At 44.6% G+C, this 12,916-nt stretch overlaps 1 protein-coding gene across 4 annotated transcripts in view; it reads right to left on the minus strand.

Moving 5' to 3' along the window:
• Positions 1-12,916, minus strand: part of CTNND2 (catenin delta 2) — a 557,661-nt gene that overhangs the window by 321,859 nt on the left and 222,886 nt on the right. For 3 of the 4 annotated variants that reach the window (XM_042464992.1, XM_042464991.1, XM_042464993.1), the window contains exon 6: positions 601-1,279. In XM_042464992.1, the coding sequence (XP_042320926.1) occupies positions 601-1,279 (679 nt within the window). Of the gene's footprint in view, positions 1-600; positions 1,280-12,916 lie in introns of those variants that run through there. The other variant, XM_042464994.1, reaches the window with a different exon arrangement.

Raw genomic sequence — 12,916 nt, forward strand, 5'->3', positions numbered from 1 at the left:
TGCTGCTCCAGAGACTAGGACCCAGAACAATGGATGCAAGCTGCAGGAAAAGAAATTCCAGGTCAACATTAGGAGGAACTTCCTGAGAGTAAGGGCTGTTCGACAGTGGAATATATAACCTTGGAGCGTAGTGGAGTCTCCTTCCTTGGAGGTCTTTAAGCAGAGGCTGGATGGCCCTCTGTCAATGGGGATGCTTGGATGGAGAGTTCCTGCATGGCAGAAGGGGGTTGGACTGGATGGCCCTTGGGGTCTCTTCTAACTCTATGATTCTATGCAAGGACCACCAACCACAACTCTCCAAGGTTGTGTTCCCTAGTAAGGTGGCTACTGTCCCTCCACCAAAAAACAAACAAACAAACAACTCCATTAGGAAAGGACTAGGCTTGTAAGGCGTACCAACCATCTCAAGGCTGTGGTCCCTAGTGGTGTGGCTATGGCCCCTAAACCAAAACCCCCGCACTAGCAATGGGCAAAGCTTGTAAAAGCAGCCCCAACCCCCCCCCCAAGGCTGTGCTCCCTAGTGGCGTGGCTACTGCCCCTCCACACAACAAACAAGCAACCAAGACCCCCCCCCCGGGGCCCAGGAGGGGAGGGACTCACCGGCGAGGCTGCCGGGCCTCTGGAGGCTGGCGGTGGCGTAGAGCTCGGTGGGGGCGCCGTGCTTGCTGCCGCCGGAGTACTGCTCGGGGCCGGGCGGGTGTGCCAGCCTCTTGGTGGGCGAGAGGGTAGCGTAGGCGCCGAGGGTGGAGCTGAGCTGGTGGAGGGGCGAGGGCGAGGAGGAGGAGCAGCAGCCCGAGGCCGGCGGCGAGGTGAGCCTGGCCGGGGAGGGCGCCAGCCCCGCCGTGGAGGAGACCACGATGTTGATGGGCGAGCTGGTGCTGTAGGACTTGGCCAGGCGGCTGGGGGAGGCCTTGGGCGAGGAGGAGGACGAGGAGCAGGAGACCCGCTGCGTGGTGCTGTAGATGCCGCCGCCGCCGCCCTCGGAGGCCGATCCGGCTCGCTGGAGCTTGGTCGGGGAGCCCAGGGGCTGGTGCTGCATGGAGAGCGGCGAGCTCACCCTCTGCGCCGGCAGCGTGGAGCTGGAGTAGTAGAGGGCCGGCGAGGAGTGGGGCTGCTGCTGAGCCGAGGAGGAGCAGGAGGGGGCGGCGGCGGCGGCGGAGGAGTCCGGCAAGTGGAAGGCGCTGCCATGGCTGGGCAAGAAGGACTCCCGCGGCAGAGGCTGAGCAGCAGCAGCAGGAGGAAGAGGAGGAGGAGGAGGGTGCTCCTGGATTGTCCGGCCCTGAGGAAGAGACACACAAGAAAGAGGCACTCAAGCACCGCAAGAGCCAGAGGCTGACCAACTCCCCCCCCCCCCCCCCCCCCCCCCCTTTGATCCCTTCTCCAGGAGGGATCCCCCCTTCATCGGGAGTAAGGCTAAGGAGAAGGTCCTCCTCCTCCTCCTTGGGTATTTCATGCCCTCCATTAGATCCCCTCTCCGGGAGGAATCCCCACATGTCCCCAGAACAAGGTCCGGGACATGTCCTCCATTCCAGCCAGGAGGGATCCCCAAAGGCCCACTGGGAGCAGGGATCATGGCTTTCGATTTCTGTGCGTGTTTTTAGCTTGGGTTGGGCCACGTCCTCCATTCCTCTGGAAGGTCCTCCATGTCGGGGCGTCTCGTCCTCCACCTGGTCCCCCTGGTTCAGGAGAAAGGCCTCCTCTGGAAGGAGGAGGACAAGGCCCCGCGAAATGGAGGGCCTTCCAGGGAAATGGAGGACGTGCCCAAATTAAAGGTTCAAAGGCTCCTGTAGATATCAATGCAGAGCCTTGCTTCCAAGGAGGGACCTTTGGGGACCTTTGGGTGGGAAGCTGGCATGGAGGACGCGTCCTGGAAAAGGAGGACGCCTGGTCACCCTGGCAGAGGAGCCCTCCTCACACACACCCCCCCCCAGACAAAAGTGCTGTTATTGGCTCTGTGTTTCTGTATTTCGTGCTATAACATGTTGTTGTCCTTTGCTGTAGGGTCAACACAGCTGCCCCTGAAACTGGTGGCTGAGGATATTGTTTTGCCGCCAGAGGAAGAAGCCTCCCCCCCAAAAGCCAAAAACGCGGTTCTTTTCTCCTCACAGGAGACACACACACACACACCGACTGTGGGCCCCAGGGGCTTTTGTTTATGCTGAGGGCGATCCTAAGGTGGCTCTATCATGGGGTTTCCTTGGCCAGACTTGTCCAGAGGAGCTTTGCCATGAGACTGAGAGGGTGAATGAATAAACCAAGGGCTCCCTGGTTTTCAAATTGCTTTCTTTCTCCCTGTCTGCATAGGCTAGCACTTAAAAGTAAAAACGACCTTTCACACAAAGACATTGTTTTTACAAGGGACACAAAGGCTGCGTCCACACTGGAGAAATAACCCGCTTTGGCACCGCTTGGACTGTCCTGGCTCAAGGCTATGGAATTCTGGGACTTGGATTTTGTTGTGGGGCCCTCCCTCCATAACTGTCATCTTTCGGCCGTTGAGGGAGAGAGCAGGCTGGCCCAGCGTCATCAGGGGCTGGCCTGAAGATACAGTGTATCTTAATTGTAAATTTTTCTTTACTGTTATATAATTTTCTTGTACACCGCTATGATCTATTTGGAATAGCGGTTTATAAATAAAACATATTATTATTATTATTATTATTATTATTGTATTACATTGTAATGAATCTTAATTGTAAGCCGCTTCGATTGTCCTCTTGACAGAGAAGCGAGATATAAATAAAAGTTTATTTATTAATTTATTTAGAGGGGATTGGGTGTCTCATCTACAAGGTAGACTCAAGGGCAGTTAACAACAACAACAGAGTCATGTAAGCTCCTTCTGTTACTGGTTATTAGCCATAATAGCTAAACAGAATCTTCAGGTTTAGAGGCAACATACCTCTGAGAACCAGATGATAAACAGAGAACAACCATTAAACAAATAACCACTTTCTGCGTGGATGCCTGGGAAGTTAAATGTTAGGCTAGAAGGACTTCCGCTTGTTCCTACAGTAAATGTTACTGCCTTCATTTTCCTTATCCATGCACATTATTTTAGCTGTCATTGCCTGACAAGGAATGCAACCTATACATTTAAAAAACAACAACAACAAAATGAGGGAGGGGGGCAATGTTATGGGCTGCAAATATACTAAAAACCACAATGGGGATGTCTTAGAAACCAGGATAAATGTGATGAGGAGAGTTGATATGAATAGACTGCAGGTTTAACCTCTCACTGATGCTTGGGACTACAATGGGGATGTCATTCACACTTAATATGGCAGATTGGTGGGTCCAAATCCAGGTCAAGAAACTGCACACAAATGTTGTTACCACTCAATTTTGTTTTACAGTATATGTAAGCATATATAAGATGGAAGGAGAATTCCTTCAGAATGCACCTGACTATCCAGTTCTGTACCTTTTTTTTAGAATACAGTATTTATGCCCAGCCATTCATTCTTTGTTTCTCTTTCTGTCTCTCTCTCACACTCCTTTTACCACCATCCCCTGCAGCTGTCACTTCCAGAATGAAAAGCAGTTGCTGCTTATTTATTGACAAGACACACAGGAAAATGAGAGCAGGAGTGGGAGTTATGGAACGGGTGGACCCATCCTCTGGATCCAGTCCAGACCGAAATTTGCATTCAAACAAAAACAGTACATTATCAGACACATCTGTACTAGGCAGTCTTAGATCTTCCTACCAGTTATGTACAAGGTTTTTCCTCTAAATTTTGTAATTAAGAAAAGAAAGAAAAAGAGAGCGAGGGAGAAGAGAGAGCAACAGAGAGAAAATCCTCAGCACATGCTTCCTATTAAAAATTTCAAATAATGTGCCTGAGCCCCTTCTGGAACAGTGAAGAACAGAGTATACCTCTTATCTCCTAACATAGATGGCATTCCAGTTTTTATCGGGGATCTTAGGCTCAAGAGATCATCTGTGGCTGTTAATCTGATAACATTAAAATCCTCCAATAACAGCAACTCGAGCAAGAAATAGCTGCGCACTCTATGGAAAGGGACACTCTGATTTCGGATACGTTTTTCTCTCCTGGCCCCATGGCTGCTCTTTTTCTCAATCGTGCAAAGGTTTTCATATCATTCTTACATTAAAGATTGCCCCCAAAACTGGAAAATGACAGTGTATGGTGAATTATTCAGACAGGTCTTTCTCATGTTGCTTCTTCAGCACTGTTAAAAGCTGAAGAGGATAATAACACAAGATGCAATGTAATCTAATCTAAATCTGACCACTTGCAGGAAAAGTAGGTTTAAGCAGAAAAGCTTAGGTCCCACTCTATTTCTAGCAATAGCAGCCACCATCATCCCACTTTTGCTTCCTTTTAGGAATTGCTGACAAATTGTCTCCTGGAAGATGCTTCAGCAATCTTAAGCATACCGATTTGGAAGTACATATATCTTTTTTTTTTTTTAAAAAATGGGATTTACTTTGGATTAAGCACATTTTGAATTAAATATGAATTTATTTGAGTAAATAACCAGGATGGAAGTTGTTTTGTTTAGACACTTCCAATAACAATATATTTCTTCTATATTATAGATTAGTTCAATCTCCCTCATTCAGAATTCCAAAATCTGAAATATTCCAAAATCCAAAACTGTCCACATGGTTGGCTAAGACAGTGACATTTTTGCTTTTTGATGATTCAATGTAGATAAATTTTGTTTCACTCACAAAATTATTTAAAATATTGTGTACAGTCGGCCCTCGGTATCTGCAGGGGATCCTTTCTGGACCTCCCCAAGGATACCAAAATCTGCAAATGCTCAAATCCCATTGTCCTTAATGGCTGCATGGCCACGTGGCTGTGCCACCATTACAGACAAATGCACTGAAGTCCTCCTTCCTTCCTTCCCCTCTCTTTCTCCTTCCCCTCTGAGGCTTCTGCCCCAGGCTTGGCTTCAGGGGTGGTTTGGGGGCAGAGGCTGGAGCCCACCAGCTGGAGGGAGCCAGGGCTGGGGCTTGGGTCTCAGTACCTCCCCCAAGCTCAACACCTGGGATGGAACCTCCAGGTTATGAGAACAAACTCTAGCCCTGGCTCTGGTTTCCTCCAGCATATGTGGCTCCAGCCTCCACCTCCAAACTGTCCCTGAAGCCAATCCCGTGCAGAAGCCTCCGAGTGGGAGGGAGGGGGGACTCTCAATCAAAGCATACCCGACAAATGGCCATCCAGACTCTGTTTAAAGATTTCCAAGGATGAAGTGTGGTGGAGTCTCCCTCCTTGGAGGTCTTTAAACAGATGCTGGATGACCATCTGTTGGGTATGCTTTGATTGAGAGTTCCTGCATGGCAGGGGGTTCCAACTCTAGAATTCTATGATTCCATGAGAGAAGAAGGAAGGAAGGAAGGAAGGAAGGAAGGAAGGAAGGAAGGAAGGAAGGAAGGAAGGAGAGAGAGAACAAGAGGGAGGGAGGACTTCAATGCATTTGTTCCTAATGGTGGTGTGGCCATGTGCATGCACCACCATTAGGGAAAATGTGGATTTGCCATCCATGGATGCTCAAATCTGCAGATACTGAGGTCCCACTGTATTAATTTACCTTCAGGCTATAGGTATAAGGTATATACAAAACATAAATGAATATTATGTTTAGACTTGGGTTTTATCTCCAACATATCCCATTAGGGAGCCTTGGTTGTGCAGTGGTTAAATGCCGGTACTGAAACCACAATGTTGTGAGCTCGAACCCATGGGGCTCCAAGTTGACTCAGCCGTCCATCCTTCTGTAGATCAGTAAAATGAGTACCCAGCTTGTTGGGGGCAATTGGCTAACACATTGTAAACCGCTTAGTGCTTAGTTCATTATGAAGCAGTATAGAAATGTAAAGGGCTATTATTTATGTGCAGATATTTGAAAATCCGGGGGTGGTGGGGGTGGTGGAGGGGAATCTGACATCCAAAACACTTCTGGACCCAAGCATTTAAGGTAAGAGAGACTAAACTGGTATTTCATTTTGATGTGAGCAATAAGACTGTGGCATTTTTCTCTTACAGAAAGATTTGTGACATCAATATTACACCGGTCAGACCCATTTTCTATAGTGCCCTGTGCGTGGCCTTTGCTCTCCATATAGTTAATGGTCCTATATGGGAGTTTCTCACAGTAACCTGATTTTAGTTACAATCAGTCCCAAAATGCTTCCATATTAAAACTGCACACTTGTTGCTGTGTATCATCATGTCAGCTTTGATTTATGGCATCCTTGTGAATGAGAGACCTCCAAGAGACCCCATTAAAATCCCTACTCAGGTCTTGCAAATGAGCTGTCACATATAAAATAATATGGAACACATATTTGTGGCAGAGATGAAATTTAAGCTCATCTGAGACCAGGGCTCTCAATATTTAACATGGTGACTTACCCATTACTTTAAAACAGTCCTCACAAATTCCTCCACAATGAATGAGTCTTCCTTGCTTCTCTTCAAACACTAATACATTCATGCAAGTACAGAACAGCCCTTTTTCTGTTGCCTTTTCCTTTTAAATTGTTTAAATTGAATTGTTTTTAATGTTACTGACAGTTTAATGACTTTCCAATAATAATGTTTTTTGTGCTTTTCATCTATACTGTATCTGTATTGTATTTTATTTTGAGCTGCTTTGAGTCCTAGTTTGTAGAGGGCTAGGAGGAGAAAGAGAAGAAGAAGAAGAAACAACTCCCCACATACTGTAATAATCTAATGAACAAGGGCTGGGAACATCTGGCCTTACAGATGTTGATGGATTCCCACTCTCATGATCCCTCACAACTGGCCAGACAGGCTGGAGTGGATGGGCATGGGTATCTAACAACATCTGGAGGGCAACTGGTTCTCCATCTTTATTGATTATGGATTTTCATACTTACTCCTGTCTTGTCTTTTCCCCACATGGAAGATCCTCAAGCTCACACTGCGGTGATAGTTTCTACTTAGAGTTGCCATAATACCTGTTTGGCTGGATTTTATTTGGGTTCTAGGTACATCATCCAGTGTACATCTAGACCCTCATCTGTTTTAATACGAACAAACAAGTCTCCAGCCTTTGTTGGAATAAAATGTGCTGGTATTTATTTTAGTTGTTTTGTGAGAAGCAAGCCTGTCCCTGCCTTTGAGTGTTTTTAGCAAATGAGGAAAGCTTCACATCTACAATTCACATTTGTGACCTGTCTTCTTTCAATTCCAAGTTCCAATTCTCTGGGTCAGTACTACAGCTCTGTAAAAAAGTCTAGCTTTTGGATGAAAGTCTAGCTGAAGTTTGTTTTGCTGAATGCCTTCAAAAAACAGCAAGTAACAGTCATTGAAAAAGAGGGAAGAAACAAAACAGGGTAAAAGGTGCACTACAATGATAAGTATTTATTATTCAAAGAGCTGGTTTTGACCTATAAAGCCCTACATGGCTTGGGTCCAGATTATTTGAAGGACCATATCTTCCATAACAACAACAACTATTGTTATTTCTTCCCCACCTCTCCCCATGGATCAAAGTGGGGAACAATGACAGACAACAAATACACAACATCAGTTAAAACACATCAGTTTAAAAGAAGAAATGACACATACATATTAAAACAACATTTAAAATTCATCATTTAAAATTTGCAATTTAAAAATAATCTGGATAGGCCTACTGGAAGAATCTGGTCTTAATGCTACTTTAATTTCGGACAGCATATCCTGCTGTTGAATGTTAATGAGCCCGCTAGAATATTGAGATCATCTGGCGAGGCCCTTCTCTCTATCCCACTACCCACTCAGACTCATTTGATGGGAACAAGGGCCTTCTTGGTGGTTACTCCCAGGTTCTGGAACTCCCTTCCTAGAGAGGCCAGGATGGCCCCATCCCTGCTCTCCTTTTGGTGGCAGATAAAAACATTTTTGTGTCATCAGGCTTTTTAAACTAATGAGGGTTGGGCTTTTAAGTGCTGTGCAAGTGAGAGGAAAGGTTTGTATACAGTTTTTGCTATATTTTAATATTTTCAATGTGTAACTGTTTTAACACTTTAAATTGTTCAGTTTTTTTAAAAAGCTTTATATTTATTCAATGCTTTTGTATAGTTTTTAAATGGGATTGTTTTAGATTTGCTGTTAGCCACCTTAAGTCCCTATATTCGGAGAAAGTCGGAATGTAAGTAAATATAATGATGATGATAATGTTTAAGGCTCCATGGTGTCTGTTATTTTTCATGACGTGATTGATGTAGCAATACTATACATTTTTGTTAGTTGTCCAGAAAGAAAAACAAACAAAACCTAGGAGATGTGTAACTGTTTTAACACATCTCACATGGGCAACTAACCTGACTGCTCCCTAACAGGATGCAGCCGGGTTGTGGGATGCTACCGGGAATTATTGCATATAATTTGCTGATGATTCTGCCAAGTGTTTGCATCCTGGCTGCATCCTGGGTCCCAGGTGCACTTCAGAGGCTACTCTTCAAAGCCAGGAACTTTCTGTCTTTGAATAGTGACCTTGAAGCATTTCTGGGACCTGGGATGCAGCCAGGATGCAACTGTCCAGTGGAATCAGCAGCACATTGTGTGCAATAATTCCTGGTAGCATCCCGCAACCTGGTTGCATCCTGTTAGGGAGCAGTCAGGTTATTTGTCCATACGATAATCTCCCTAGTTCCATTTTATATAGGGCAGTTAGGATTCTCCCACTGCCTGGTGTGGGAGAAAAAGAGGTATGCACACTGTTGTCACTTTCTTTTCATCCCATGTTTTCTCATCATCATCGATGCACCTACGACCATCTCTCACTTTCTTGCTTTATCTCCCTCTCCCCATTCTTTGTCTTGCAAAACAGGAGTGGCACTGCCTTCATCTGTCTGATTGCCTGCCTTCTGTGTAAAGCAGCAGTGGTTGCTTTGTGCAGCTGCTGCTGCTTCTGAAAGTAAGCAGGCAGCAGCATGAAGTGAAGTGGCAGGGAGAGGGTTAGGATGCACCTGTGGCTGCAAGGGAATGAAATGTAACATAGGGGCAAGGTAAAAGAAGCTTGGGGGAAAGGCGGGAGAGAGGGCAGCATGAGGTGAGAAGAAAGTAATGGGAAGGAGATAAGAGACAGGCAAGTGGCAGAATGCAAAAAGGAAGGGAAGGTGCCATGATGAAGGTATGAGTTAAGACAAGGGGGGAAAGGAAACAAGGGGGATGACAAATGCAGTGGCAGGGTGCAAGAAGAGTAGACAGAAGTAATGGAAAGTGCAAAAGAAGTAGGAATGTTGCTGCAAAGTAAGACAAAGATGGGAAAGTTAGAGATGCATGCCGAAGCAAGAAGCAAGGGAGGGCACACAGTGAGGCAAGAAAGAGAAAAGGAACAAAGGGAGGGTGAGAAGTGTGGTGGGAGGGTGCAAGGAGGAAGAGTTGGTACAAGGTGAAGAAGGTACAGAGTGCAAGGGGAAAAGATTTGGTTTATAAGTTTATCCTTACTTTCCTCTACATTCCCTATGTGAATCAGATGGCAGTCATTCTGAGGAGCTTCCTGTGATATTTTCATGGATCTGTATCTTTTTGCCATTAGTTAAAAAAAAAGGTCATGGGAAAAATGCATTACAATGACCTAATGAAAACAGCATTAAAAATGCCCATGCATGACAAAAATGTCATTACTACTACTACATCAGAAATTACCTGGTCATTTTACATGGCTCCTATCTTCCTATTAATTCTCCCAACAACCCTGTCAGGTAGATTTGCTAGAGTCAGGAATGATCTAAAGACAAACTCTGGCCTTCCAGGTGTTTTGGACTTCAACTCCCAGAAGCCCCATCTTGGGCAGCAGTCAGGAATTCTGAGAGCTGATGTCCAAAATATTTGGAGGACCAATGTTTGGGAACCACTGGTCTAAAGTAACAAAGTAAAATGCATGATAAATAATGATTTGAATATGAGTTTGTTCTAAATCCAATACCTTAAACATTACTCTATCCTAATTCTTTGGGGAAAGTAGCTACTATAAAAATGGTACCAATTCTGATACATAGTGGTAAAAGTACAATTATTAATGTGTTGAGTTTGCATGATTAAAATACAGATTAAAATATTCATGATTAAAATAATTTATGTAATATGTAAATTAGATGCCTGGATTATGACGTTCTTACTTCTGCCCCTTTGCAATGGGAAAGATGTGACAAACCTAATTTGAAGCGGGCTTCTGTCCTTTTATAGTATTGTGAAATCCAGGCCTTCCCTTGGAATGAAGGTATACTAAATTATAAAAGATGTTACAACTCCGCAGTTTTATCTGTTAATTTTAGCCTGAACTCACTGCAGGAAAAGTAACACTTCAATTATTCTGTGCTCCTCATTTTAGTGTGAAACACTTCTGTATTCTCTAAGACTTAGTTAACTGCATATGTAGCCACACTAGTAGATAATACAACTAACCAATTCAGTGTAACTGTGGATAGAAGCCCGACTCTGGGTAATAGCAGTAGAATAGAGTTTACTGTCATCATGACCATTTGGAGTGATTAATGTGCATTTTTTTAGACAGATATTTCTCCACAAAGCTGGGATTCAAAGCAAACACAATTGCTTCTAACTAGCCTCTTCTCTATAATATCTATCTGCAGTCATTTGAGAGACAGTTTTATCCTTAGCAGACTGACTCCATGCATTTTAGCCTGAACCTTCTATTGCTATGCACTATTGACTTTGTGGGGGGCTGATTTGGCAACCTTAATTATGTTAAACAATGTTGGTTTCTTATACATAATTTAATTATGTTTGTAAAAAGGAGACTATTAAGTCAGACTTTTCCTCTCTTATCCCCTGAGTATTCATTGCTCTCACCAATGAATCTGAAATATCACACATCAAGCCTATATATTTCATCAGGCAGTGCAAACAAGGAATGATGGCTTAAGTTATCCCTATAATTTTGAAAAAGAAGATAAGTAAGGCAGTATTTAGCATATCTTCCACTTGAGGTGGTATAGTAACTATGAACAATAATAGTATTTTGCAAAAAGGTTTGTATCCTGCACACTCCAACCATGGGTGTGTATGTGAAAGATAGGGAGGGGGTTAATAAGTATCACTGATACATGCTGACATTAAAAATGCATAAAACCAGCACATCTACTGTGTGTCCAGAAATAGTCTCCACACAGATGCTGCTGAAAATGACATCTCTGAGGACATATACTTTAGGAACAATTATGACGGGACTCTACGCCATCACATGAGTTTTACTGCCCCCTGCTCCACATTACTAGCTAATATTGATAGGGGTGGGGAAACGTATAATGGGAAGGCCTTTTTTGTGAACAATGGGAAGGGAGAAGAAGGGAAGGAAATGCTCCAAGTAAGTTGTTTTTAAGTTCTTATTTTACTTTCTTTTTGACATGTATACCTATCCTATTCTTTATCAGTTTGCAATGGACTCTTTGCTTTTCTGCTCTTACCGCTGGCTTGTAAAAGACAAGATTAAGGGGAGACATGATAGTAGTTTTCAAATATTTGAAGAGTTGTTATGGGGAAGATGGAGCAGGAATATTCTCTGTTGCTCTAGAGGTGGATCCTATAGTTCAGCGATGGTAAAACTATTAGGGGCCAAGTGCCCAAACTAAAATGTCCTCTGGCACCATGTGTTATCCGGTGTTGGGGACAGGATTTCTGCCCTCTAGGGTGGTACTTCTGGGGTGGGACTTCTTCCCCCCACCCTCTCAGTCCTTCAGCTACCTCTCCAGATGGTTGAAGACCCAGGGGAGGCTAGGGGGAAAGAGGAAACACAGACACAAACTACTTTGTTGTCCTCCCTCATGCTGTTCCTGGCCTCCAGCTGCCTCTGGAGAGGCAACTGCAGGCTGGGGAAGGTCAGGAAGGAGGAGGAAGAGGCACATGCCTGTTCCTTTTCTTCCCCCCTAGCCCCCTGGCTTTCAGCTGTCTCCGGAGAGGCATCTGGAGGGTTGGGAATGAGGAAGGAGCAGGCGCATGCTTCTTCCTCCTCCTTCTGTTCCAGGTCTTCAGTTGCCACCAAAGAGGCCGGGGAGGGTCAGGATGGAGGAGGAACAGGGACACGCCCCTTCCTCCTCCCCCCACCACATGCCAGGGGAAATGGCATTGCGTGCCATCTCTGGCACACGTGCCATAGATTTGCCATCATGGCTATAGGTGAAAACTGGCCATGTACTAGGGTTGAACGGGGGCGGAGTGACCACACGCCCCGCAACCCTAGTACGTGGCAGCGGCATAATAATGGTGGCGCCCTGTATACATGGGCACTGCCATTGTTACATAAGTGCCGCGCGACATCCACACATTGCTGTGTGGCACTTACATAATGAGTGTGTCAGTGGTACACTTGTTATGCTGCCCCTGCGGCTTTAAAAGAACCCGCTTTTCGAGGGTTCTTTTTCCGCTGGAGGGAAGCCGCGTGATTTGGCAGCTGAAGTTTCCCTCCAGAGGAAAAACAGGTGGTCTGTACTGCGCTTCAGTTACATACTATAAGAAAATTCTAACTGTAAGAGTTAATGGACAGTGAAATAGTCAGTCTCAGGAGATAACAGTGAGGTGGTTCAAGGAAACAAGATTAATTCATTCTATTTAGGCACTTTTTGTGATTTAGCTTTTGGCATTCTAATTTTCTAATTAAAGGATGGTTGAACTACAAATGGCCATTTATGTGAAGTGACTGTCTGCTTAACACTGCTGTTTGCCAGTACAACATTATGCTTTCATCTTTGGTTTTAAATCTGTCACTTTGTTTTTCTCACTGACATTGAAGTTTAATTTATTATTTACTAACTGCTGACAGAAGCGTGGTAATTTTCATTAAGATATTTCTTTGTATTTATTAAACTATTTATGTTCTCTCTCATTGTATTTCTTTTTCTCTGTTCAGTTGAAGCAGGTTTAGCAAACAGTAACCTTGTTCTGTTTGCTATAGTTTTTAA

This window comes from Sceloporus undulatus, chromosome 4 (genome assembly GCF_019175285.1).
Source record: "Sceloporus undulatus isolate JIND9_A2432 ecotype Alabama chromosome 4, SceUnd_v1.1, whole genome shotgun sequence".
Lineage (NCBI taxonomy): Eukaryota > Metazoa > Chordata > Lepidosauria > Squamata > Phrynosomatidae > Sceloporus > Sceloporus undulatus.